A 26,243-nucleotide genomic window follows, 5' to 3' on the forward strand; every position below is an offset into this window, starting at 1 on the left:
TACTTTTGTCCCTCAATGCATACAACCTATTAGAGGTAGATCCAATATAGAACTTATAGCACTTACTCTTCATTTCTCTCCAGAGCACTTTTGCTTTTCTTCATAAGAAATTGTATGTCTCTCCTGGTCTGTTCTATTTCTTGCCTCTTTGTGGCTCTTTTTTCCATACCTCTTGCCTGAGCCAACAAAGTCTGTGAGATTACATAGACAACAGTGAAATAGGAGAACATGAACTTTTATAACAGGCAGAAGCAAGAAGCATTCAAGAACTTGTATGTACTTTTCCCCTTCACTGCATACGCAAGGCCTGGCCTCTTTTTCTTAATCATTTTTAGGTGAAAATCAATCCTGATGGAAGTTTCTAAATGAGGCACTTTACAGGGAAGTGTTAACATTTCCAGTTATGAATCAGAAAAAACTGCTGAACAAGCACCACAATAACCACAGAACTCATTCTAATTCCACAGAGGTTTCAAAAGAGTAGAGGAAACACTGGTACCAGCACAAGGAAGGACTGATAACTATACACATTTCACCCTGCTAGTAGAAAAGAACACCACCCAGCTGAAGGCTCGGTTGTGTGGGACATAATTAGGGTGACCAAAAGGAAAACTGGGACATCTGGGACATTGCCCGCCCCACCTCTGCAAGTCTGTGGCACTGCTGCAGGCAGTGTCAAAGGACAGTGGGCAGGGGCATGAGTGCAGTCCACTGGGGAAGTGGAGCTGCCTGATGCACCATGCCACTCAACCTCCCCACTGGACTGCACCCTGCACGCCTGCAATTCTGAGATGCTTGTTTTAATTTTCACCAAGCTGCCTAAGACCAGCCTTTGAAACCCAGGACTGTCCCGGGCAAACTGGAACATATGGTCACCCTAGACATAATTCCTTAGATGCTTTGCCACTGCATAGTGTATTGGTGGTGTGAGACAAGGTACAAGTTCACTTCTGTCCATGGTGCCAGGTTCACCATTACCTTCCACTGTGATCTCAGCAGATCGAATGTACAAAGCAACACAACTCAGTCCAGAAAGCCATTAAGGATGGGAGAGGATGTCCAGCTGTAAAATCCTTATCCCATTGAAATAAATGACAAAATGTCCATCAGAGATAGGATTTTCATGCACGCAATTCAAAAAAAAATCATAAATGTAAAATAAACCTCTAAAAATCAGCACAAACTAGAACTACAGACTTACCATTTGCTGAGGGAGAAGCAGGGCAATTGTTGACTCCTTTCTATGCCCATTTTGGAACTTTCTGACAAGCCACTTCCTTCCCTGTCTGCTAGGAGTAAGATGTGGCTGGTACAAAAGTTGGTGGAGGTACAGGAAACCCTCACTTTTTGCAGGTTCAGCATTTGCGGTTTCAAATATTCACAAATGCCAAACCCACTTCTTAAAATACACTTAAAGGACCTCCTCGGGAGCTCTGTGCTTGCTGCCACTGGGCTCCTGCCACTGCTGCAGTGCTCCCACCAATGCCAGAGTAGCTGTGCCCCCCCTCAGCCACTAGGGTCACTGCATTCATGAATGCAGGATTCACCATTCACGGGGGATTTGGATTTCACCATTCGTGGGGGATACGAGAACATATCCCCCACAAATGGTGAGGCTTTGCCTGTACTTAAATCAGCTTTATGCTAATAGAGAGTTCCTCTATACAAGAGGAATTCTCCTCCTGCTTCAAGGCTATGCAGCACAATTTGGCCTTACTAGACAGAAGAATGGCTAGTGGAATATTTACATGGCCCTATGTAACTTCCAGTACAAACACTAAAGTTAACATTTAGATGTGCTTGCCCCAAAAGCCACTGAACAGGACCTTTCCTTACTTCAACTTCCCTGCTTTTTGTGCCTTAAGCATACTGTTTTCAAAACATTCCTGTACAGAGCTTCCAAACTGCAGCTTGACAGATATTCAGAATCTTTTTCCTCCCATTTGTGAAGGTGATTCTGTATGAAGCGGATGTATGTTCACCAAGACCTGGAGTGAAACCACTTAATGGTTTCACAGAGACTACCAATACAAATTAGATGGTGCAGATCCTCACTCACTACCAACTGGGACAGATTCAGACCAGTGAGTTAGTGATAAATAACTTGGAATTTAAATTACAAACGCCACTGAGGCGTTCAGTCAGTTCAAATTCCCTTCCCTCACTAAAAAAGAAAATGGAACATATATTAATACAGGACAAACACTCTGCAGTATTAACTTAATAGCTATAGTCCCCAGGAATGTATATATGTAATAGACTGTGTATAATATAAAGGTAGTGTGTGTGTGTGTGTGTGTGTGTGTGTGTGTGTGTGTGTGAACAGCTTCAGCATATTCAGCTCATGCTATTTTTGATCAACTCTTGTGTTTGTGCCTAAAAATCTATCATCTCAGTTTCCATTGCTACTGGTTGTGTAGCCAAAGCTTGTGTAAGTAATAAAATATAGAGCAAACATTAGATCTTCATATAAAAAATAAGCACAAATCATTGTTAGAGGTTCAAAATGTGGTTATATAATTAGAACCAAATAATCAAGGACTATACATTTCCAAGTAACTTATATAACCTGGGCGGTACTCCAAGAGGTACCCCCTCTCCAATTGAAGGGATCAAGCACATGTACAAGCGCTGTGGGAGGTGTAGGGACGCTCCTCCCCTTATAAAGCAGAGCCAGACCATGAATGGGGACTTAACCATATACCTTTGAATACCGGGAACATAACAGGCATAAGTCAGAGGGTATAGTGGACACTACAATGCCCCAAGGGGGCAGGATTCAACAAAGGTTAGACACTTACAATCATTGACAAAAAACAGGGTTAACAAAATATAAAACACAAACAGCAGAACAAACAATACGGGTTGGTGAAATATAAAAAGGCACAAAATACAAATGTCAAGGAAATTTAGGGCCTAGGTACCTGGAGGAGGAGAAAGCACAATGGCCCCTTTCCACTGCAAGAAGATTTGCTTCTTGTTAGTTCACTCACCCCAAGTCACCTCAGCTCAGACTTGAACCCAGACCTGCCACATGGAAGGCAAAAATGTTACCATACAGCTCCCAACAGTGGCACTACTCTAGTCTGCTAGGGGTCTTGACCTTCCTGAAGCCCCAGCCTCATGTCGAGCTGCCTGGCCTCTGATTGGAGGAGCTGGAAGAAGAGCTGGGAACCTCTCAGGTCACTGCTCAGATCCCGGCTGGAGCGGGGGAGCCTCTCCTGCTGGCTGCAGCCTGGATCCTGGAGCCCAGTGGGGGGCCTCTCTTGCCAGCCACATGCCACATTGCTGAGGGTCCCACTGCTGCCTGCAGGTCCTGCTCTTTCAGGCTCTTCTGGGGCAACTGCTCCTGTCCTGCTGGCCCAGCTCTTGCCAGCTCTGTGAAGCTCCTTCCTTGCTGGTCTCTCCTGAATCAGCCCACGCTACCCCTTTTATCCCCCTCCAGGTGACCCAAGGGGCCAATCAGGGGACATAGGAGGTGAGTCTCTGGGGCCTGATTGGTGAGGAAAGGGAATCCCAAGTCCTCCAATCATCTTTTGCCCTTTCTAAAGCCCTGGGCTAGGTCACTGCCAGCTAGCCTGTCACACTTACATTTCTGTAACATTACAAATGGTGAGAGCACACATGTAATTAAAGGAAACTTCCATGCTGGACACAAGTAAAAAATGACTATTTTTCAAACTTTGAGTCCAAGATACAGTGCCTTGGTGACCTAACTAAGCATTACTACCGACACATGAATATTACCTTGTATTGTGTTGCAGGCAGCGAGTCCAGAAGTATTGCCATGTACAGCTCATATACATTCTAAACAAATAAAGAGGAAATAAGGGATGTCAGCAAACACTCACCACATGGTTTTGTTCAGAGATGACAAAGCCTGGCTTTACTTCATCACCAGAAAATGTGGTCTACAAGTTCAAGATCATTCTCTGCTCTTGTGCATATTTATTTGATTTATATGCCATCCTTCCTCCCCAAAAAGGCTCAGAACAGCTTTTAGTAATAGACAGAACAAGATATAAAAGCAACTAGAATAAAATAGGGTAACCAAAAGCTCCCTAATCAGCATCCCAGCCTAGCCTTACTTGCTAAACTCTTTCCCAAATTGGAAAGTCTTGCAGTGCTTTAGGAGGATGTCCAAGCTCAGGCTCTGGCAGGTTTTAAGGGGGAGGGTGCTGCAAAGCTCAGAAGAGGCTATATTGAGCCCAAGGCATTCTGCTACCACTGCTGTCATCCCTATCGCTATCCATCCACCCCATCCATCATCAGTTCCTCATCTCCCTGCCAATGCTCCAGGATGTTATTCTATTTTTTGCCTTCTGCCAGCTGTTGGGAAGCAGAAGTGCAATTACTGGTCCTGTCTACACATGCAATTAATGCAAAGCAAAAAACTCTGGAGCTTACTGATCTAGACCTTATTACTCCCAGGTGTGTCATTTGAATATGTGCTCAGGACCACAGCATGTTGAGCCAAATTGGAGCAACTCTGGCTAGCAGGGAGCTTGGGCCAGCCTGGAGCTGCTCTGACCTGGCTCAATGTGCTTTGAAGGGGCTAGCTGGGGCATAAGAGTAGCCCCTGAACTGAAGGACCCTTATGTCTCAACCAGCCAGGGTAGCATCTACATGTGCACTGCTGCACACAAAAAACTCCACAGCAGGGTAGTACTTGTATTTTTACAAGTACTACCCTGCTATGGAGTTTATTAGTTTCCTGTGCCCCAGTAGGGGCACACTTGTAGACACCAAGATGTTACTGTCGAGCAAATTAGTCAGCTCCGCAATAAACATCTTGTGTTGATGCACCAACCCACTGTGTCCAGAACAGAACATGAAACTCATTTTTCTTCACAGCGCTTTTAGATTCAGGTCCACATTAGAGTCTCTATCACAAATGTCCAGCCTAGACTTTATGGCCACCTTAAAAATAGATTTGGTGGCCACAAAGAACGTGATCAAGCCACAATAGATGTGATGGCTTCATAAAGAATGTTAAGTGTCAAAGAAGAAAAACCCCAAAGCACAATGTAGTGTGCCCTACATGAAATGCCTCATAAATTAGGTTCTTGTTTACATAATGAAATGGGGATGAAATTTTTTAATTTAGATAATGCAAATTGGTTTCAGATAAAAGAGGTCAAACATGTTCTGACATTTTTGGAGGCTCAGTGGAAGAAGCAGGAATCGAACCCAAGTCCCCTAACTAGATCCTGCCGGATCCCTGCATGTATATTAGATAAAGTGAAGTGTGCATGTCACACATGGCAAGACCTCCCTTCAGCCTGTTGAGCATTGCAATGAGGAGAAGGGTGCTGTTTAGTGGAGTGGATGCCACCAATGAGCCCTGCACTTCCTGACTGCCACTCTAATCCCCTCCCCCTGCCTCATCAGCTGCTCTGTTTTCTGCTTCCTGACCTGTGCTCCTGGTCTGATCTGCTGCTCTTCTTCCTGCTTCCTGCCCTATCTGCCTACTGTGCTGCCTACCCTCCCCACCCCCGGATCTGCTTTGTGACATACGCAGAGGCTGTCCATGCCACTTGTGGTAGGGTGGCCACTCCTGTTTTAGAGGCACTGTTACAATAGCATAAACTGCATAAAATCCTGATGGAAACATTGGACAACTTGGATAGGTTTGTGATTTCACCAGCAGAATCAGCAGTAACCATCTGGAAAAAAATAAATCACAGCTTTGGGACTGGCAGTTCTGCTTGAAGGCAGGTAAAAAGGGGAAAATGGAGGACATCTCCTAACATATACATGATACCCCTCCAATATCAGTGACAAACTCTTCTGCAGCAACCCCTATGAAAAAAAGAAAGGACATGTAGAAACTGGAGAGTGGCAGTCTAATGAAGATGAATTGGAAGTACTAAAAACATTATAAGAAAAAATGTATATTGCATGTGGAACTAGTACAATCAGAGTTTAAGATGTCAAGAAACTCTGGATTTTTAGTCCCTCTTACTGGCAGGTGTTTTATACCTATTAAAGCTGGAGATACCAGGTACAGACATACAACATGTTTACCCCAGAGAAATTTATCCTCCACAGCAAATTTAGTAAGCTCTCCTAAGCTAGCTATCCATAACAGGCTGTGTACCTGGCCTGTAGGTGGCAAAAGAGCCCATTTCCATTGAGCAAATGGCTTCTCTGGGGTGAAACTGATACAGCAGAGGACACAATACATACACCAGATTGACTTTCTCTAAAATAACTTTATGTCTGAGTTTCTCAGAAGTAACTTTACACCAGTGAACAGCATTTCCTTCAGAGTAAATGCTATATGTCATGTTTGCTCTGCTGTTTCTCAGAAATAAATAGGTGATATGTCCACACCCATTGTCAAATCATCCTAGGCCATCTAGTTAACTGCCATAAATTTTCAAGTCCCTATCTCCAACTCATATGATGTCTGCAAAAAGGCTGCCCTCCCCAGTGGAGCACCTTCTATGAGCTCTCTCCCCATGTACACAGCAACAGTTGGAGACGGTAAGACAGCAAAATAGGCTTCTGTCCCCTCAGGTTGTTAGCCAAGTAGGTGAACTGGCAAACTGTTTTTTCACACCATTGACAATATAGAAAGGAAGAGGCTGGAGAGAAAATAAATGAGGAAAGAATCATGCAGGCCTCTGCTGAAAAAAGCAGTTAAATATTGGGGGCATCTGGGATGTGCACTGTAAGGCAGGGAGGGGGATATACCCAGTGTGCATCTTTGGGACCTGTGGCTCATACTTGTGTGGCCTACAGGACATTCAGCCCCTTAGAAGTTGGACAGCCCTGCTCTAAATCATCTATTATTGCTGCTGCTAGAAAGAGGATACTGGGCTAGATGAACCACTGGTCTGACCCAGTATGGTACTTCAGAGACAATCATAGAGAAGAAGTCGGGCTGGAAGAGAACTCCAGAGGTCATCTAGTCCAACCCCCTGCCTGAAGGCAGGATCACCCCAGTCCAAACCATAATCTAAACTCTATAGAAGACTACCAGCAATGCTGACACAGCGCAGAGAACTTATGTACTTATGCAAAACAATAACTTATTTGAGGTTGTTGGAGCAGAGGAAGGCATAACACAGGTGTGGACTGAAGTCAAGAAGGGGACACTTCATTCTTGGTAATCCAGAAAGGGATAGGCAAACTAATTCCATAAAGCTATGTGAGTTAATCTGGTGAAATTTGGAGTGCGTAAGATGTAGCACTAGTACATGTGTAACATAGCAGTTAGGGAATCTTCAAATCATGCTGTGATAACCCCCAAGAGGTCTCTTACCTTAACTTCCTTCAAAATATCACCAAATATCAAAGAGCTGTTGCAAATATCCTCAAACACATCCCTGAAGACTTTCAGGTATTTGAAATGGGGCCAATCACAATCACAGATTTGATGGAGATCCTATAGGAAAAGCAGGATTGAGAACTACAGCATACATGTGTTGGATGTTGTCACAGGCAATCTAGGATTTTGAAAAGAAGGGGTGCAGGGACTGTAATTTATGCTATAGGGGTGGCTGTGAACCTGCTCCCAGAGCTGCCTTTCCCTGCCTCCCCCTCTCCCCCCTCCACAATCCCTCCACAATGAATAGACCAGCAGCCTGGAACTTTTTGGAGTCCCTGAAGCAGGTGTGAATTCCCCCTGCTCATAGCACCCCCTCGCTCCATCACTCAGTAGCACCTCCCTTCCCCTCTCCAGCAGGGCACCCACCTGCTGCCACTACCTGACCCAGGGGTGACCAGAGCCTCAGAGGTGCTCCTGCCCCACTCCAGCCAAGGGCTGCAAGCAGCAGATGTGCAAGGTGTCGAGTTCAGAGGGTCAGCTGGGGACAATGGCAGCAGTAGATGGGCCCCCCCTTCCTGTGCCTTCTCCTTGCCCATATGGGACATATTGGGGCACACCTGCTGTGCCACACTGCCTAGGCTCCACAGAGGACTCGGGCTTTTGGGGGCAGCAGGGAACCAGAGCTATCTTCTTGTACTGCTATACAGGTCCACCCCTGGATGTAGTTGCCACTTGGTTCTAGATGGCACAGGTCAAAAACAGTGATATCAGTCCATAAAAGTACTCACAGTGCATGTCTACATGTGTACGTTTGCTGCACAGGAACCAAAATTACTGTGCCGTACAGGAACATGTCTACACATGCATGCCCGTAGTGCACAGTGAATATGACAACTTAAGGCAACTTGGGTGTAAGTTTGACACCTGCATCATGGAGGTATCAAATTTATACCCAATTAGTTACTGCACAGTAATGCACATGTAGATGTCTTACTGCACAGTAACACTGTGTATATCGACTGACTTGGGACTGACACTAGTCCCATGTCAGTCCACACACAGCATTACTGCACTTTAACAACAGCAAGTGAAGACACCAGCCCAAAAAACTGCTTACCACGCAGTAACTTACTACGCAGTAATTTAATGCAACGTAAATGCACATGTAGATGCACCCACAGTATGGCTCATAGGGTGAAAAATACCCTAGAGAACCTGACCCTGCTCAACAGTCAGAGGCTCAGTTAAAGCATGTGTGTTGGTTATCATGATAGCTAAGGAAAAATAAAAAAGGAACCTTAGGAAGTGCTGTGGAAGGAAGCTAGCAAATTAGGCCTTCGCATATTATTACATTTCAAAGTATGAGGCATAGAGGTTGAGGCCAGATGCTGGGCTAAGTCCATATACCTCTAACTAGTAGTGGATCCCAGACAGCCAGAAAGTGGGGTGCAGCAGCAGCAGAGAGCTCACTGCTCATGCATCTGTCAGATAAGAATGGGGCTCTTGTCAGAGAACCAATGGTAAAGGAGGTGCATCTTCGTCACCATTGATACACCTAAACATCTACATGACTTCAACAAATCTAACCAATTCACAGGTTCTGAGAATCTACCCCTAAGAATCCCTCATTTCATTCCTTACAGAAAATTGGTAGCCTGGGGAGTAGGAAAAATAAGCTAGTCATTGCCAAGGAATATAACCTTTATAAGTGTATATTTTGTGACTGTTGACATGGATAGCTCCTCCAAATCTTACATGTTAGGGTTGGAAAAAGATCCAGCAGGTCATCTACTCCATCCTCCCCCACTTAATTGTATCTTATTTCTTCTCATCCATATTCAGATGATAACATGATACATATACGCCTCATAAATAAAGTTTTAAAGGAAAAAAATTCAGATGTGATCAAAGACCAAAGTTTGCTTGTACAGCTGGCTAGCATACACTTCAGTACAGCTAAAGCAAGGTTTTTGAAAAAATAAAGGTGCAAAAAGCAAATTCTGGGACTTGTTTTTTGTTTCTTGTTGGTTTTTTTGGTTTTGGTTTTTAGGGGTTTTTTTTACATTTGTCATAGAATTGTACATAGAAAAGTAAGTCTGGAAGGAACATCCCAGTCCAAATCATCCCATGCAAGTGTTTGGCTAACTTATTCCTAAAACTCCACAAACAACTTTGTTACACAGCTTGCTCAAAGATACTAGTAATGCTCTAATCTACCACAGGTAAAGCAGAGAGAAATATTAGCATTTTTAATGCAAAATGTATTTTAACAGATGAATTGTGGTTTTATTGCCATGGGAAGAGTTATTATTGCCTTTATACTATGAATAGCCTGTAAGCCCTTCATTTCAAATGATGACAAACCTCTTTCAGTCACAGCTGTGCCCAATTCACAATGATGTAATGTCTCTGACTTATTCTGTTGACAATGTGACCACCTTTTCCAGCCAGTGAAAGTTCTTTTTAATACAACTGATATAATAGAGTTTCCGGGAAGGTTAGCATTCAGAATAAGGCATCAATACTATTTCTAGACATCTTAATGTCAGGCCTATCTATAATCAGGCAGCTATTAGAAGGCTAGTATTCATTCCTTTCCATACAGCTCTCTTACCTCAGCCTGGTGACCCATGTGGATAAAACTGGAGGAAAAAGCAACTCAGAGTCAATGCATCCATGGTCAGAAACAACTAAGCAGTATGCAGTCCCACTGAACCATCGCTAGAGTACTCTATCAGTAGGGGACTTTAATCCTTAGAGACCTCTGAAACCTCTTACCCAAGAATACAGTAATTAGTGTTGGCAGACTTGTGTGCAACAGAGCAAACAGGAATGTATTTGGTAGCTGTCTTGGTCTGAGAGAGAGCAAACAAAATTCTGTACTGCAGCAGAGAATCTGTGCTTCATTCTCAGATGTGCGCAGAAATGGGACATGTTTAATCAAAGCCTGTTTTGGAGGGAGGGACAACCTGCATTGAAGGCTGGATGCAAGCCAGCTGGCCCTATCACCATCCAAACGTTCTTCCTCTTCAAGCTGAGTTACAGTGCGCAGCTGCAGTCATCCTGTGCACACGTTCCACAGCTGTAGCCCAGAGCAAATCATAGTAAGCAATCAATTTGTTAGCCACTAATCTTAGACACAACAGCGTGAACTGAAGAGCAATACCACTCTCAGCCAACATGCAAGGCTCCAAAGAAAGATCCCATGTCATTCATGGTCAAATAGATAGATACTTCCAGGCCATTAACCTATAGCTGCTTCATGGCCAACAACACATTTGTTCTCTTTGCCCATCATAGCAAGGATCAAGGGACCCAACTCCCTGGAAAAATGACTCTCTCACATGCCAATTGCCACATATTTCCCTGCTAGAGCAGTATTAACTAGGCATTAGCACGGAGAAACAATTCTAATTGGTTGTCCCAGTAAGAACCAAGAGGTCTTTTCCAGCTTTAATTTCTATTAATTGAATATCTTAATTTCCCTCCCTGGAGATAAACTATGGCTCTCTCATCACAATGATGTGATTTGTCATCGCTCACATTGGGGACTTTTTCCCCACTGCTCTGGTAATTGAGTAATTGAGACACTTTTCCTTACCTTAGCCAACTTCCTTTCATGCTGCTCTGACGCTTTGCTCCCAGTGAAGTCATTCTCTAGCAGATCATGCTTTCCAATAATATCCCTCTGGAAGCGTAGAAACTTGTTAAACTGATCGGTTCTAGTCAGACCCGCCAAGTATGAAGGCATAAACTGGTATTTGTCCTTGGCAACTTCAGCAAAACATTGTCGGCTGTTCTTAACTGGCCTGTGTTTCAGCACCTTCATCACTGGTACATCTAACTCTTCTTTTTTAAGTGGCAGACGAAGTCTGTTAGTTCCATCCTGTATTTTGCTTTTGGTATCTTTCGAATGCATTTCCAGTGGACTGGAAACTAATGAGGCATTTACTGGGACACTGCCCAGGGGGGGCTGAAGGCATCTATAAGTACGAGAGGCAGATTTGGACCATGCTGAAACCAGTGTGGCACTGGAGGAGACTTCAGCTGAAGTGTGTTTTATCTTCCTGGCTGTTTCACTTTGGGCTGGCAATAGATTTTTTTTAGTCACAACATGTGTTGTCTTCCTGGCACTGTCCCAGTAGCCTTGTTTTAATTTCCTTTGGGGCTTATAAAGCTTGTCAAGGTTTAAGTGCCCTGATGTGTAAAGTTGAACTTCAGTTCTGTGGGTCTTTTCCACACCATCCAAAAGATATGCAAGGCTCCTTCCTTCCTTGCTGTCTGCCATGGAAAACTGACCATTGCAGCACAGATTAGGGTAGAGGGGAAAGAAAGGAAAATAGCTGAATTTTAGTTTAGAGAAATGTTTAACACAGACCTAACCTGTTCTAGTTTGATTACAACATTACAGCATATTCTAAGTAGAACTGGTCAGACACTTTTTAACTAAATGTTTTTCATCAGAAGATGTTTTTCATCGACTCAAAAATGGTTTAAGGGAAATGATAATAAAGGAGTTTTCTGTTTTGAAAGAAAAGGTTTTAAATAGTCTTGAATTTGAAAAAACAAAAAGATTTTTCTATCATGTTTAAATGAAAAAAAAACATTTTTAGTTCACAGAGACCATTTTCTGAAATAAACTTATAGTAAAGAGTAACGTGCGCGCGCGCACACACACACACACATCCAGAACTTTTTTATTTGTAATATATATGATAAAAATGTTAAATTTTATATATGTATATAACCATCCAAATCAAAATGGAATATTTCAACATTTTGGAGACAGAGTATTTTGATGAATCCAAACCATTTTTAAAACATTTTTGCTCCCCAAAAATTTCTCATCCCCATTCAGAAGAAGAAAAATATTTAAAATCTCAAATATTCTCATGCAATAGGAAAACAGTTTTCCACCAAACTCTTGACTTTAAGTAAAATTAGTACTTTGATCAACAGCCCCAGATAGCCAAGCCTGTGAAGCAGCAAATCAGACAGCAGGTGAAGCACTCTCTACAACATGCCCCCATCAATATGCTGCAGTTTTGCTTGAGGGCTAAGAGAATGTATGCCATTCTCTTTTCCCAGTAAATAACTCGTCTCCAACTTAGGAATGCCTACAAACATTTCTGTTGGTGACAAATGGCAATTTTTTATGGGAGTCTGAGAACACATTTCAATCCTAGATTTTAAATTAAAGACTGGGTTTTTTTTAATGCAGTTGCCAACAATAGTGAGACATATGGACATTTTGGGAGATATTTCTGATTTTTTATTTTCAGGGAAGGGATTCTTTTTAACTAGATTTGTTAACACATCTGACTGTCATACATATCCTGACCTTCTAAATCACGGTCTGTTTAATATTAGTTGGACTGGTGAATATGAACAAGTTACCCTGCAGTGAATCTTGTTGTCCTGAAGTAAAAAGCGCTGTACCACATACAGCAACCTCTTGTCTCAGCATGAGGCAGGAATGAAGCCAATAATGTTATTCTTGTTCCATTTTTCCAAGAATAATTTTCTTTCAAATACCTTTGGAGCAGTGCTCACATGCATGTCTCTGAACTGAAATGTTTTGGTGGTCCACCAGCTACTTTCCCATACAGCTTTGCACTCTCTCACCCAAGGGTCCTCTCTGTTTACAGTGTGGCCTCTTCCACCACAGGGTCACAGAGACAAGCGGCCACCCCTTGTCTGAATGCTGGCACATGGTCACATCCTTCCTCTTTGAGTGTAGACCTTCCAGAGATCAGCACCTTGGGAGCTCACCTGTGTTTTATCCCAGTTGACCCTTTGCCCTAGCTGCTTGCTGTTCTTCCCACTGGACCCGTGACAAAGTCCTGGACCTTCTCACACTGTGGGGTGAGGCAAAGATGCAATAAGTTTTTGGTAGTGGTGACCACAAACAGTAGGCTTGCAAAGCTATCACCCAGGAGATGGCAGTGGGACACCATTCAGTGCTACATCAAGCCTGAAGACTTGAAGTCAGGGTTAGAAACTACACCTTCATGAGTGCTAAAGCCACCTGTCCATCCTATACAAGGAGTTGGAATCAGTTTTGTCACAGGATGTCAGCAGCAAGTGCCAGCCTGTGTCAGAAGCAGGCAATGGACTAGATGCCACAGAGGACATCAGGATAGAGAATGTGAGCAACAGTCAACTAGGAGACATTTGTCTCTTAGGAGCCCCACTGACATACCACACAACTGGACCCAGACATGCCGTCCCTGAGCCAGTAGCCAGCCAGCCAGCCAGCAGGCTGTACAACACTGTACATGCAGCAATAATGTAGAAGCCAACATCAGCCTTGACAAGAAGAGCAATCATGCTTGCATTTATTTGCATTAGCTGTAAGTGCATGCTGAGGTATACAGCTGGTATTTGTGTATGGGTTGTTTGTTTTTTTTAAATCGCTAGCACTGGGCATTAGGGTGGATGTGAGTGAATATCCCTTCCGAGTTCTGCTTGTCTTTCTCTCTACCTACTCAAAATGGTGACTGCTGACCGTGGGTGATAAAACTGCCCCTTCCCCAGAACCCCCTGATCAAGCCAATGAATTACCCACTATCACCATGTTGTGTTGCAAGCACTGGAGCCTGAACTAGCTGCCAACCTTATTCATATTGTAGTGTCCTCCTTACCCTGACATCTCCTCAGCTGCATGCACCAAATTCAAACAAGCATTTCAAAAATACATCCTCACAATAGATAGGTGCTTATTTCATGATGAGGCTCAGAATCATAGAAAATGAGGGTTGGAAGGGACCTCAGGAGGTCATCTAGTCCAACCCCCTACTGAAAGCAAGACCATCCCCAATTAGATCATTCCAGCCAGGCAACTAGATCGTTCCAGGCTTGTCTAGTTGTACAACAAAGCATATACTGCGTTTTGACTCAGGGCAGTATTCATATGAGAAGTTAGTGCAATGCAAGAATCTTGTGTACTGAAAAACCCTATAGTCATTATTTATGTAAAAGTCTATCAATATGCTTAGAAAGTCCTTAAGAAAAATAACTGTGTCAGGCTTGTATCTGAAAGCCCTAATCAGTGTGCTTTGATAATTTAGTTAAGTAGGTAGTAGGCTCTGCGAAATGGCACCGTTCCATTTCGACCTGCGTTTCAACATTTCAATGGGACAGCGTTTCATTTTGAATTTTGTTTCAATTCGAAACCGCTGTTCCATTTCATTTCATCAAAACAGTTTTGCTGTTATGATGTTTTGTCCATAGGCTACAATGGGAAAGCTCAAAACAGCCTATAACTTTGTCATTTCTGGCCTGATTTGGATGAAAACTGCAGGAATAGTAGCCCCTTCTGAGGGCATGAAGCCTGCCAAATATCAAGGAGATAGGTGCATGGGGTTTGGGGGAAACTGCAGACAAGCAAAACTCATGACATAGGTGACACTGTGTGTGTTAAGGCACAGCGGGATGAAAGCTGCAGGGATGCTAGCCCCTGCTGAGGGCACAAACTGCCAGCTGTCAAGGAGATTGGTATAGGGGTTTCTGGGTTCTGGGTCCCTGCACCTCTGGCTGTTGACAGGCAAAACTTGTGACATGGGTGGGTGACACTGAGTGTGTGTTAAGGTGCGCCCTCACTCAACTGACACCAAGGCAGAAAGCAGGGCAGTTCAAACAATGCTGCCTTTTATACAGTTTTTCCATCCCTCCTTCAGAGCACTGGGGTTGGAAGGGACCTCAGGGAAGGATGACAGTCACTGGCCAGCTACAATCAATAATGAGAGCACTCCTTCCTCCCTCCTTCCCACCCCTTCCCCGCTCTTCCCCCTCCCTCTCCTTACTTTAGTTTCTGTTTCCCTGCAGGCAAGCCCAGTTTGAGCTTCAAAACTCAAAACGTTTCGAAAATTTAAAAATACTTTGACTTCCCTCATTTCATTTCGAGGCTGTTTCGAAAGCTCAAAATGAGTTGAAACAGCATCAAAATGAAACTGCTGGAGAAACTACGCACAGCCCTCATAGGTAGTTAGTTTTACACTGAGCTGCCTGCCAGCATTATCCACAGCACTAGCAGACAAATTCAAAAGCATAAATTATAAATGGCAAACCCTTCTATACGTCTCTTACTCACTGTAAAATGGTACTGATGGAACAGTGAACTTTGAGCGAGTCCCAGGGGATATGAAACAGAATTTCAGACACAGAAAATGTGCTAGTAGGTCTCTAATATAATAGGGCAAGCTGCTTACCCCAGCACCCAAATAAATGGATCTGTCTTTCCAGTCATACCATATCTGGAGGTATCATCCTGGTGAAGAACAGCAATGCACGTATAACATGATTCATTTTTGCTATTGCAAATAGGTATTTCTATCACAGGGAGTAGTGATGCACCTTTCAATGTTAGGCCTGCTCATGGGAGTACCAGTACAACTATCAACCTTCCCTCAGAAAGACCTCCTCTGCCTTCTCCCACATTCACCCACCTCCCTAGTTTTGTCCTGGCAAACAGTTAGGGTGGCCATTCATCTGGTTTTATAGAAGACAGTCTGATTTTCTGGTCCACTGTCCTCTATTGATATGAAACTGGACACCTTTATGTCCTCTATTTTTCACTGCTTGGCACTGTTCCCCCCGCCCCAGCCATCACCAACATTGTCATGGCCACCTGTGGGAGCTCCCCGCTTGGTCCACCCCCACTGCCAACACCACCGTGGCTGCCTGCAGGAGCTCCCTGCTCGCTGCCATGGCCACACCCCAACACTGCCACTGCCGTCTGTGGGAGCTCACTGTGCCCCCCAGCCTCAGGAGGTACATGACATTCATGGTGGTGGGGACAGTTGCACTAAATACAACTCTGTCCTCTATTCTTGAGGTACCTTGATGGCCACCCTATAAACCAGGGGCGGGCAATTATTTTGGGTGGAGGGCTGCTTACTGAGTTTTGGCAAGCCATCAAGGTCCACGTGCAAGGCAGCCAGGGGCAGATAAATATGAATTTTCTAAATTTTTAGGGGCCCCCCAGGCCACATAGAATGGCCTGACAGGCCACATGTGGCCTGCAGGTTGCATTTGCCCACCCCTGCTATAAACAGTATTAGCACTATGCAGTCCCCTCAGTGTTACCTCAAGCACAGCACAGCAGCAATTTTTTTGTGTACCTGCTCTTATCCTGCCTGGGAGGTTTAGTCCATTTGCAGGCCAGTAAGCAGAGAGGGAAGTTTGAAGAAGAAAAGCTTCAAATCATCTCCAGGGCTCCCAAAACTGTGGAAAACCCTGGAGGCAGCATCTCAAGCCTGGGGAGCTAAAAAAGCCTTTGTCTTCAAAGCAAGGGAAATCAAACAATGAACAATAACAGCCTTCGAGGGTCTGCATCTGCAAGTTCTAGACCCTGCAAGACCTTGCATTAACTACTGTACAATGACTGACATAAACATGAGGATGCAGGGGAAAGAACAAAAGAGAAGATGTACTTGGAGGCTATTGAGGTATTAGTGAGGCATGAGGAGGAGAAATAGAGGGAACTCTGAAACAGAAGACAAAGGGCATTTCTGTCATGACAGAAGCTGATGGAGAAATGGTTTGGTTTGACCTGGGAAATAGTTGTAACAGAGGGGCCAGTACAAATGGACATGGAATATATGATAGCTAATGGACAGATTAATGGCACTGCTGAAGAATTTATAAAGATTCCACTCACTTTCCACATTGCCCCCTATTGTCAGCAGGTTTGCTAGCATTAGTCTTGTGACATCAGGAGAGTTCACTAGGAGTCTCCTGGGAGCTCCCCAGTGGGGCTGCCCAGCCCGCCAGGGAGAATGGCTCAGACCAGGAACCCAACTCCTCCAGTCCACAAGCCACACAAAGGCCTGCTGCTACACAGCACCATCAACTCCTAGGACACTGAGCCAGCCAAGGTTAAGTCTGGTTTTGTTTACTTCAAAGGCAGTATTATTTTCTCCCATCATCCGAACCATCTATGGAATTCACCACAACACTGCCTAGCATGGCCAGGCAGTTATATGGACCATGATGTTTAAGATAAAGGTAAAATACTAAAAGCCATGAAGGCACAGAACACATGCAAAGCAGCCCCTGCCTATGGTCATTAATCACTGGCTAGAGGCTCACAGTGGTTACAATTCAGGCTATTACAGAAAGTCCCCAACGGCTAATGAGCAATAGGCTCAACAAGAGGTCCAGGTGTTTCCTTACCCCATGTGCTGAATACTGAATTTGACAGGAGAACCTAGCCCATCATGGCTTGTATGGGAGGAACCTAGTTAGGTGGATTTGCCTGGAATACTAAAGCCTGATCATAGTCTGTGGCCACTTTTATAATATATATAACTATAGAAAATGACATACCAAAATACGCTGAAAATACTATTCTGAGTTTTGAAGTCAACTCTTGAGATCTAGAAAATACTCCTCCTTCTTCTGCATTCAACCTGTACATGCACATGGCAAGGCTGCTTGGGAAAATTCAGTATGCAATCCAGTAAGTAAAGATGGATGGGGTATGGGAGATGAGGGAGCCCTTGCTTCATGTGGTACCCCTAGAACAGCAGTTTTCACTATGTCAAAGGGGTCCATGAAAGTTGACTATGATAACTGAGAAGTATATGGATACCCACACTTACAATTCAAAGGGGCCTGCACTGCCATTTGAAATTTCCAAAGGGGTCCACACTTCCATTTTAAATTTTTAAGGGGTTCGCAAATGAAAAAAAGGTTAAAAACCAGTGCCCTAGAAGGAATTTTCGGTTATTAAGCCCAGATGCTAGGTCCAGCAGCTTGTTTTGGCTCTTGTCTTGGCTGTTAAGGAGAAATTCTGCAGTACGGGATACTAGCTATGGGCTAGGCCAGGGAATGAATATGCAGTGTTGAGGGAAGCCTAGCCAGGATCTTCCCCCTCTGCCCCATAGCTGGTCTTGTAGCTCCCACAAATCCCTAGTGCAGTGGAATCTGCTGTTGCTATGGGATAGTTAGTCCTGGGTCTTTGGAAATGATCAGTGATTTTGGCAGACTGCCAGCATTTTGAGGAAAGAATGAGAAAAAAGGGAGATGACTTTTGACACTTTATGGGTCAGCTAATCTGAATACAATTTCATGGGGGAAACATTCAAGACAAAAAACAAAGAGAAACTGCTGTTGCCCAAAGGGGACCCCCCTCCCTCTGCCTGCAATCTGAATATCAAGGACTACCTCCAAAACATGGAGTTTCTACAATTTATGAAAGATAAAGTACCAAGGATCCTTTATAACAGAAGGCATCAAGTTACTTAAGTACATAGAATTTTTTCTACCAGATCTCTCTGTACATGAATAATAGCAAGCGGCAATGTGCAAGAATGTATACGTTGATAGTCTACAGTAATTGTCTCAAATATTGTATGTTACAAGTATGTTACAAGAGCAATCTAAAACAGAGTGTGAGGCTTTACTGCAGAAAGGTTTGTCTTATAAGCTTACCTTAGCCCCTTCAGAGGCTGCTGATTTTGGGAGCTGCGGACTGCCCTGAACTCCCAGGTGTCATGAAGTACCTTTTTGGATCTAAAAGCATCAGCAAACTGGGGTGAAGAACTTGGGCAACATTTTGTTTGAGTTGTATTGGTATAAAATAAGTAGTGAGGCACTAGAATTTTTCCAAGTAATTAGGTGAGATTTGGGTCCTATGCCATTTTTTGTGCTTTATATAGCACCAAAACACGTTTGTCACTTAACAAATAATCCGTAAGCATAGCCCTGCTCCCCTTCTTACTTTTCCAGCATGCTGAAAGCACAGTCTGTTTGCTACAATACCCTTATATTCCTATAGTAATGCTCTCTTCTCCTCTCCCCCTCTGCCCCTTAGGTACATGGTTGTCATCTCACATGACCCTGACTGATTTCCAGAAAACAAACCGGAGCGTTCAACAGCTTTTAACATTCGTTTGCTATAACCCACTTGTTCGCACTGTCCACCAGCCATGTGGTGCAGCCGAGGCACAAATGGCTTAGCTAGTAACTTACGTCAGAGCTATGCAACCCGCTCAGTCGCTCTGCTTTGTGTGGGGGTAAGTGCTTCCTCGAGGTAGGGGAGTCGTCACGGAAACGGTGCAAACATTCCAAGTTCCACCCTCTCTTCCTCTTGCCGCTGTGAGGCAACAATGCCGGCCTGCTGCTGGGACAACCTCACACACACAAAGGTACTAGCAAGTTTCTCTCCTGGCAACCATGAGGTCAACCAGAGTCTCAAATTGCACAGCAAAAGCAGGTGCTTTTAATGCAGAAGCTGGTGCTCTGATTTGTCAGATGGCTCTTTTCAAATCAGAGAAAAAGGAACCAAACTCACCAGGAGCTATTCTAAATGCCAGTATAAATCATGGGACTGGAAGGGACCAGAAGAGTCGTTAAATCCTATTAAAGGTAACCATCTAGTACAATCCAGCGCATGGATTTATCAAACTGCATCTTAAAGGTACATTAGTTGTTTGCCCCACTGCTCCACCTGGAAGACTATTCCAAGCACCCTCCTTGCCCTAATGGTAAGAAATCTTCTAATTTGTAGTCCTTGGCTAGTCTTGGCCCCATTACACTCATTTGTCTTTTGTGCCAACAACATCCTTGCTTAAATAGCTTTTCTCCTACCCTGCAGTTTATCCCTTCATGTATTTACAGAGAGAAATCCTATTCCCTCCCAGCCTTTGTTTAGCTACACGGAACAAGCCAAGTTCTTCTAGTCTCCTCTTATAAGACAGGCTCTCCATTCCCTTGATCATCATCACAGCCTTTTTTCTGCACCTGTTCCAGCTTAAATTAATCTTTGTTCAGCATGGGTAGCCTGAACAGCACACAAAGCATTCCAAGTCAGGTCTCACCAGGGCCTCCTACAGTAGTACTAATGCTTCCCTAACTTTACTGCAAACACCTTGCCTGGCAGCTGCTAGAATCACATTTGCCTTGTTTCGTGACTATATCACACTGATGGTGCATAGTCATCCCAGCTTTAAACTCTGTCCCATCCTCACTGCCCAGTAGCGTCATTTCTTCTTTTGTTACTCTCTTTGGGTGCATCCTCATGAGTAGGAATGTGAGTTTTCCTGGGAACAAACAACATCAGCATGTTGCCCCAGGTGGGGTAGAGGAGGCTGAGGCCAGCATCTAGGCTGGGCCCAGCAGCCTTACGTGAGGCCCTGGGGGCCTCCAGGGGCTGCAGCTGTGGCAATAGGGAAAAACTAGGAATAACTGGGAAAACTAGATGTAATGGTCACAATAGGAGAAAACTGGGAGTAATGGTCACAAACTCCTGGAAGACCATTTCAGGCCCAGCATTAGGAAAAACTACATCACAACTAGGGTGTCCAGACTGCAATAAGCTCTCTCCAGAGGTGGTGCAATTGCCTACCCTGGAAATCTTCAAGAGGAGACTGGACGGGCACCTTGCTGGGTCACCTGACCCCAGTTGTCTTTGTTTCTTTGTGCCGGGGGGCTGGACCCAGTGATCTTCCAAGGTCCCTTCCAGCCCCTTACAATCTATGAATCTATTAATACTGCAGCAAGGAGCCTGGTCGGCAACTGAAGTGTGACTCTGGCTGGCCAAGCTCCAGTTTCAAGCGACATACGTTGCTGCCACATGCACCACCCGGCTTTTCTTAGGCATGGGCTTTTTTGACAGTGGGATTTCCCGTGCCTAAATCCCTCCCCACCCCCTCCAGCCACCTTGCTGCAAATTAGCAGTGCAAGGAATGCCTGCATGATCAGTGTGTGCAGTGTGCAGTGCCGCAGGTGGGGCTGCAGTGCCGCATACTGCACATACACACTTGTCTGGCTGTGCCCTTCCTGTTTATCTAACTAAAGAACATTTCCTTTTGTTTTAATTTCTTTTCCAAGATCTAATTCAGCTTGGCTCTTGGCAATACTCACCCTGCCTAGAACATTCTGACCTTCAAGATGTACCTTTCCTTTTCCCTGGAACTCTAAGCCAGTCCTTCACATTTTACACTGACTGCAGCTAACACCATCAGCAAAGATGACAACCTAGTTCCCTCTACTGCTAGCATTCAATATCTGCAAACAGCTTATGACCCAGACTAAAACAATTTCTCCCCCATGTTCCCTTTAAATAATTTAAGCTCTTCAGGGCAAAGACCGTTGTTCATTTTCAAGTCTGAAACAGCACCAAGGACATCATAAATATTAATTAGATAATAATTTGATGCTCATTCAATAATGGGTTGAGCCAGATGCTGTTTGGGCAAGTACACCACAAGCATATGAGTAATATGATTCAATGATGGTACAATGCTGGTTCATTTTTAGTCCAATGATAAGATGTGTCAGTAATTTGCTGCTAACATAATGGGGTTTTACATATGCAGATTGTGGAACAGTGTGAAGACATCAGTCCCTTGGTATTACACAGCATCTCTTCCTGCTTAAAGATTTTCCAAAATATATTTGAAGACATGGTATCAATCTAATCAAGGCAGTGGTAGTAGTAAACTGGTAGAAAAGTAGCACTTAGTACTGATCATCTTTCAAACACTGCACAAGTCACACAATGATGATAACACATTAATTTTAACAAATACTTTTGAGAGGCACAAAACCAATAAATTATGAATCCCAGGAGCACTACAAAGAGAAGCTGAAAACGCGGCAGCTTGCCAACAAATTTTATAAGAGACAAGTATGGACAGGGCAAAGAACTAGGATTTGGCTGTGTCCTGTGAAGTTCAGTGCCCAGAGGCTTGCAGAATCAAGTCCAATAATTGATGAAGGAGTTGAAACTTAGAGTGAAACCCTGGCCCCTTTGAACTCAAAAGGAAAAAACTCCCACTGAGTCCAATAGGACTGGAGTTTCATTCTAAAAGTTTAAGAAGGTATTTGACAGTCCGTGGACAGAAGTATAGGTTATGCAACAGAAAAGAATCTGTAGGTGGAGTTTATTACATCAAAGATGGGGGGGAATGAAGGTTGGGAAAAAGAGACAGAATATATGCATTTAAGAGGAGGCAAAACAAGGAAAAGGATATTCTGGGACATTCTCATTTCAGATTGACTATAAAAGGAACTACATCAGGCAGGGAATGCTAAGAAACAAAATAAACCAACAGCATGCAAGTCAAATCAAGTCAAGTCCCGAGGCTGCTGCAACCATTGGGGCACCTTAGATGCTGTAACAACCCTCCCCCACTCTGCCCTGTTTTCATCAAAAGCTTTGACTTACTTAGTATTTTGACCATCATATGAAGCTGGATCAATGACTAGTAAGCTAATGAAGTAGTAAGAGGACAAAAGAAATAAGTAGCCTAGCAGAGGTAAGGATAACAAAAACTCTCCTTGCATCTAGGATGTAAAGCAAGACCTGCTTGTTCACTGACAGTGTCACATAACAGCAATAGTAGATAGAAAATCCCAGCTTGTCCTTGGCAAAGGCAAGAAGGACGGCAATGAAGGGACACCTACACTATTAGCTCTAGACTTCTTTCACAACTGTCATCAAAAAATTAGACCCACCCAATCATTCCTGCTTCACATCCTCCAGAGCTAGAACTGAGCCAATAAGGATACTCTGGGCATGCTCCACTCTACCCCCACTACTACTTTTGAGATCTGTGTCTGAAAACTGAGGCACAGCAGCATGGAGGTGGGGAGGGGGGCACCCCATCATCTCAGTCCCAGGATTGGAGTGGGTGGGGCTTAAGTGGTTATATGTTAATTATCTGGTCATGCCTAATGTGAATTACTTTTTGAGCAGCCTGAGCAGTCAGTGCAGTTGGAGTTCTCCCATGCAGTTAATAGCCAGTGATCTGCCTCCTCCTGACAAACCGAATGACCGAGTGCTTGCTGAGCATTACACACATTACCAGTCTTTTCTTATACCTCAGAGAGCAGACATATGGACATTCTGGTTGCCAACACTGGTTCTGCAGATTGGCACAAAGCAATCCAGATTCCCTTTCCAAAGAATCAGTGTTATGCTTGGGATCCATAAGGCATTTGGATCTAGTAATAGCTTGGAATAAACCTGAAACCTTCCATCTGTGCCCAGAATTTATGGTTCCCAACTGGCACTGCTGTGCATTGTTACCAGATTTGCCCGCGACTTTGGGGTGTGCTCATTTATTAGGGCTAGGGTCTTGGTAATTCTATTAATGTGCTGCTTGTGTTACTTGTGTTTCTATACGGAGCTGTATCTCTCCCTTCTGCAAGCCCTCACCCACAATGGAGCTATCTTGCAGGACTCAGTTCAGTGGGGCTGTGTTCCTCAAGTCCCCAAATCAGTCATACACACAAACACACACAGATTAACGTGACGCGCCTGACCTGGCCGGGTTGATCAGCATGGACAGGCTGATGCCCTTATATGCCAAGAATCAGTTCATCAGAGCAACAATAACCACAGTCAGACACAAGCACACAGTTAAACAGAATACCTCTGAATCTGACTGGGTGTCCAGATGACACCCTCATGGGCCAGCACTCAGTTCATTAGGGCACGTCTGAGCCAAACTGGGTCAATCAGCCTGTACAAGCTGATCCCCTAATGTGTTTCAAACTCAGCACGTCCCAATCTTTTAGCCTCTTGATGAGCAGACCCCACAGTATTTCTGGGCTTCACAGGGATCTTTAGCTTAGGTAAGAGGGGCGTTGCTGCAGAGCAAGTGGGGAAAAGAGAAGTAAAGAAGGCAAAATATACCCAATTACCACCAGTTTGACTATAAAAGTTATTTATTGCTAAGTAGATGAAATATATATTGACACAAGTAGTGATAGACATGCAAAGGAAAAACAAACACAAACAGTCACAGTATACCCTGGTTTCACTAAGTATTTGGGGAAACTTAGCTCAAGCTTAACTAATACAGTTCAAGTTCAGAAATCTATGCTTACAAAGAGAGAAAAGAGAGAACTGGGATCTCACCAGTCCAAGGCACTAGGGCTGCAAAGCTGACAGGTCAAAGTTCTCAGCGCGATCCTTGAAGGGAGATGATCTGCCTCCTGCAGCCTCTCCAGAAGAAAGCGGGTGGTGTCAGCACACACACTGCTGCTTCTTTTTCAGATTTTTATATCCCCAGTTCAGCTTCTTTCAAGCATTCTCAATATTGTAAATCAAATTGTCCTCTCTATTGACAAGGGGTTATCTGGGTGGAACATCTCAAGAAACTGATTGATACTCAGGAAACACCTGCTTGGGAGCCAGCTTGACATTCCCATGGATAGCAGATATACTTGATGGGATATCTCCTGGTGTCTTCAGAAACAATAGATTGCAGCATCAGGGTTTTGGATTTTTACTTGCTGTGAACAAGCCTCAGCTTAGCATGACTTTTCCAGATCTTACTATAGTCTTTTAACAGACTTAAGGCAATTATTGGAGTGTTCATAACCTGTTGTGGAAAGGACTTCCACCAGTCGTCCTGGGAAAAGTATGACAACACTTGTGATCAGGGCTCCAACGGGCTGGACACTGTGATGAACCCTGTACCTCTGTTCAAATGTTGCCCATACCTGCTCGGACTCAGTCTATTGCCTCAGCATTCCCCAACCCGGCAACCGAGTTGTAGCCAATTAAGTTTACATAGGCCTCCCATAGTGGGACCGGGGAAGAATGTACAGCCCGAGATGCCCAATGAACTTACTTTTGCTTAGAGGTGTGTGTGTGGGGGGGGGGGGGGAGGAAAAGTCCTTTGTAAAGCCAGATTAGAACTGGTCTGATAAATGCTGAGCAGGGTGTGAGGGTTGATTGGCATTTGGAGCACAGATTCCCCATCATGCAGTGCTCCCTTGCTTCGCTGATCCCAGAATTCACTGCCCTCTCTGCTTCAGGCTTTCTGTTCTCCATCTCTCATGTAAATGAATGGCCATCTGTTCCCATCTCAAATGCAAATGAGACCTAGGGCAGTTGTTTCACTTTTGTCACCCTTATCTGGAGGGTTTTAGGTGTGTCTCTCACTGCATCTTAATCAGTTTCTGTTTAGGTGGGGGGGAGGGCAATTCTTTCTGAGTCAGACAGTCTGTGTCCTGTGTCAGGGTTCCCCAAGAACGTGGAGCGGACAGGTAACAGCATGGCCACGAAGCCAGCTAAATCAATATAATCTTTTATATTGATTATATCAGTTTTATCATACACGCATACACACACACACATATGAGAAAGACCTAGACACAGACAAACATCTAAACCTCCAATATCTCTCAGCTGAGTTTTTATTCTTCAAAATATGTCTATGTAATGGATAAAGTAGCTCCAGTGGTCCTTTTAGAATTCATGTTAGTACTGCAAGACTTTTGTTTGCATTGAGCAATATATGGAGCTGCCAAGAAACTAGATCCACTGTCACATATTTTATGGATATTATCATTCAAAAAATGTTCACAATGCACATTTCTAATGGCTAGAGGTCATAATCTTAAAACAGACTTAGGTTAAATTTATAGTCCAACCTACTTTTGTGTCACTGAATAATAGCATTTGAAATCAGGGCAAAATTCACTGCAGCATGGAGGGTGTATAAAAGGCCTTACTCACGGAAGGTCAAATTCGGGGGCCCAGACACCAGCCCAAATAGCAGGCTATTTCTATGGGGTAGAGGAGAGGTATGAAGCCTTCCTGCGAGCTGAAGAGCTGTTCTACAGTGCTTACTTAAGCCCAATGACACAAGACTCCATGCGCCTGTATGCTCCAACTGTGGATAACTGAAGAATCAACCTCTGTCTACCCCAACTTTTTTCAGATCACCTCTAAGAGTCCCCCTTTTGCTCAACAGAAGCTATTGTGCTGATCAGGGTGGTGCCTAAACTAGCTAGCAATACACACTGGAGAGAAACTTGCTTCTCTTAGGTTCCTAACTCTGAGCTGCTCTGGTTGGGGTTCACACACTTGAAGCCTTCCTTAGATTTAGGCACCTGAGCTTTTTCTTTCAAATGCTAAGGAGTGCTCAATGCTTTCGAAATATCCATGGAGAAGGTGGTCATCCTCATTCTGGTGGCCATCCTTTTTATTCAGTAGCTCAGC

General features: G+C 44.1%; 1 protein-coding gene across 1 annotated transcript in view; it reads right to left on the bottom strand.

Moving 5' to 3' along the window:
- C1H6orf118 (chromosome 1 C6orf118 homolog) overlaps window positions 1–11,308 on the bottom strand; it is a 35,114-nt gene extending 23,806 nt beyond the window's left edge. Inside the window, exons 1-4 of the mRNA XM_090042744.1 lie at window positions 10,878–11,308; window positions 7,271–7,393; window positions 3,748–3,807; window positions 67–191 (exon numbers count right to left, since the gene is read on the bottom strand). Of these exons, the coding sequence (XP_089898870.1) occupies window positions 67–191; window positions 3,748–3,807; window positions 7,271–7,393; window positions 10,878–11,195 (626 nt within the window). The 5' untranslated portion in view covers window positions 11,196–11,308. The remainder of the gene's footprint in view (window positions 1–66; window positions 192–3,747; window positions 3,808–7,270; window positions 7,394–10,877) is intronic.
- Window positions 11,309–26,243: the final 14,935 nt, after the last annotated feature.

The sequence above is a fragment of the Crocodylus siamensis genome, chromosome 1 (genome assembly GCF_052110815.1).
Source record: "Crocodylus siamensis isolate JL-2025a chromosome 1, ASM5211081v1, whole genome shotgun sequence".
Lineage (NCBI taxonomy): Eukaryota > Metazoa > Chordata > Crocodylia > Crocodylidae > Crocodylus > Crocodylus siamensis.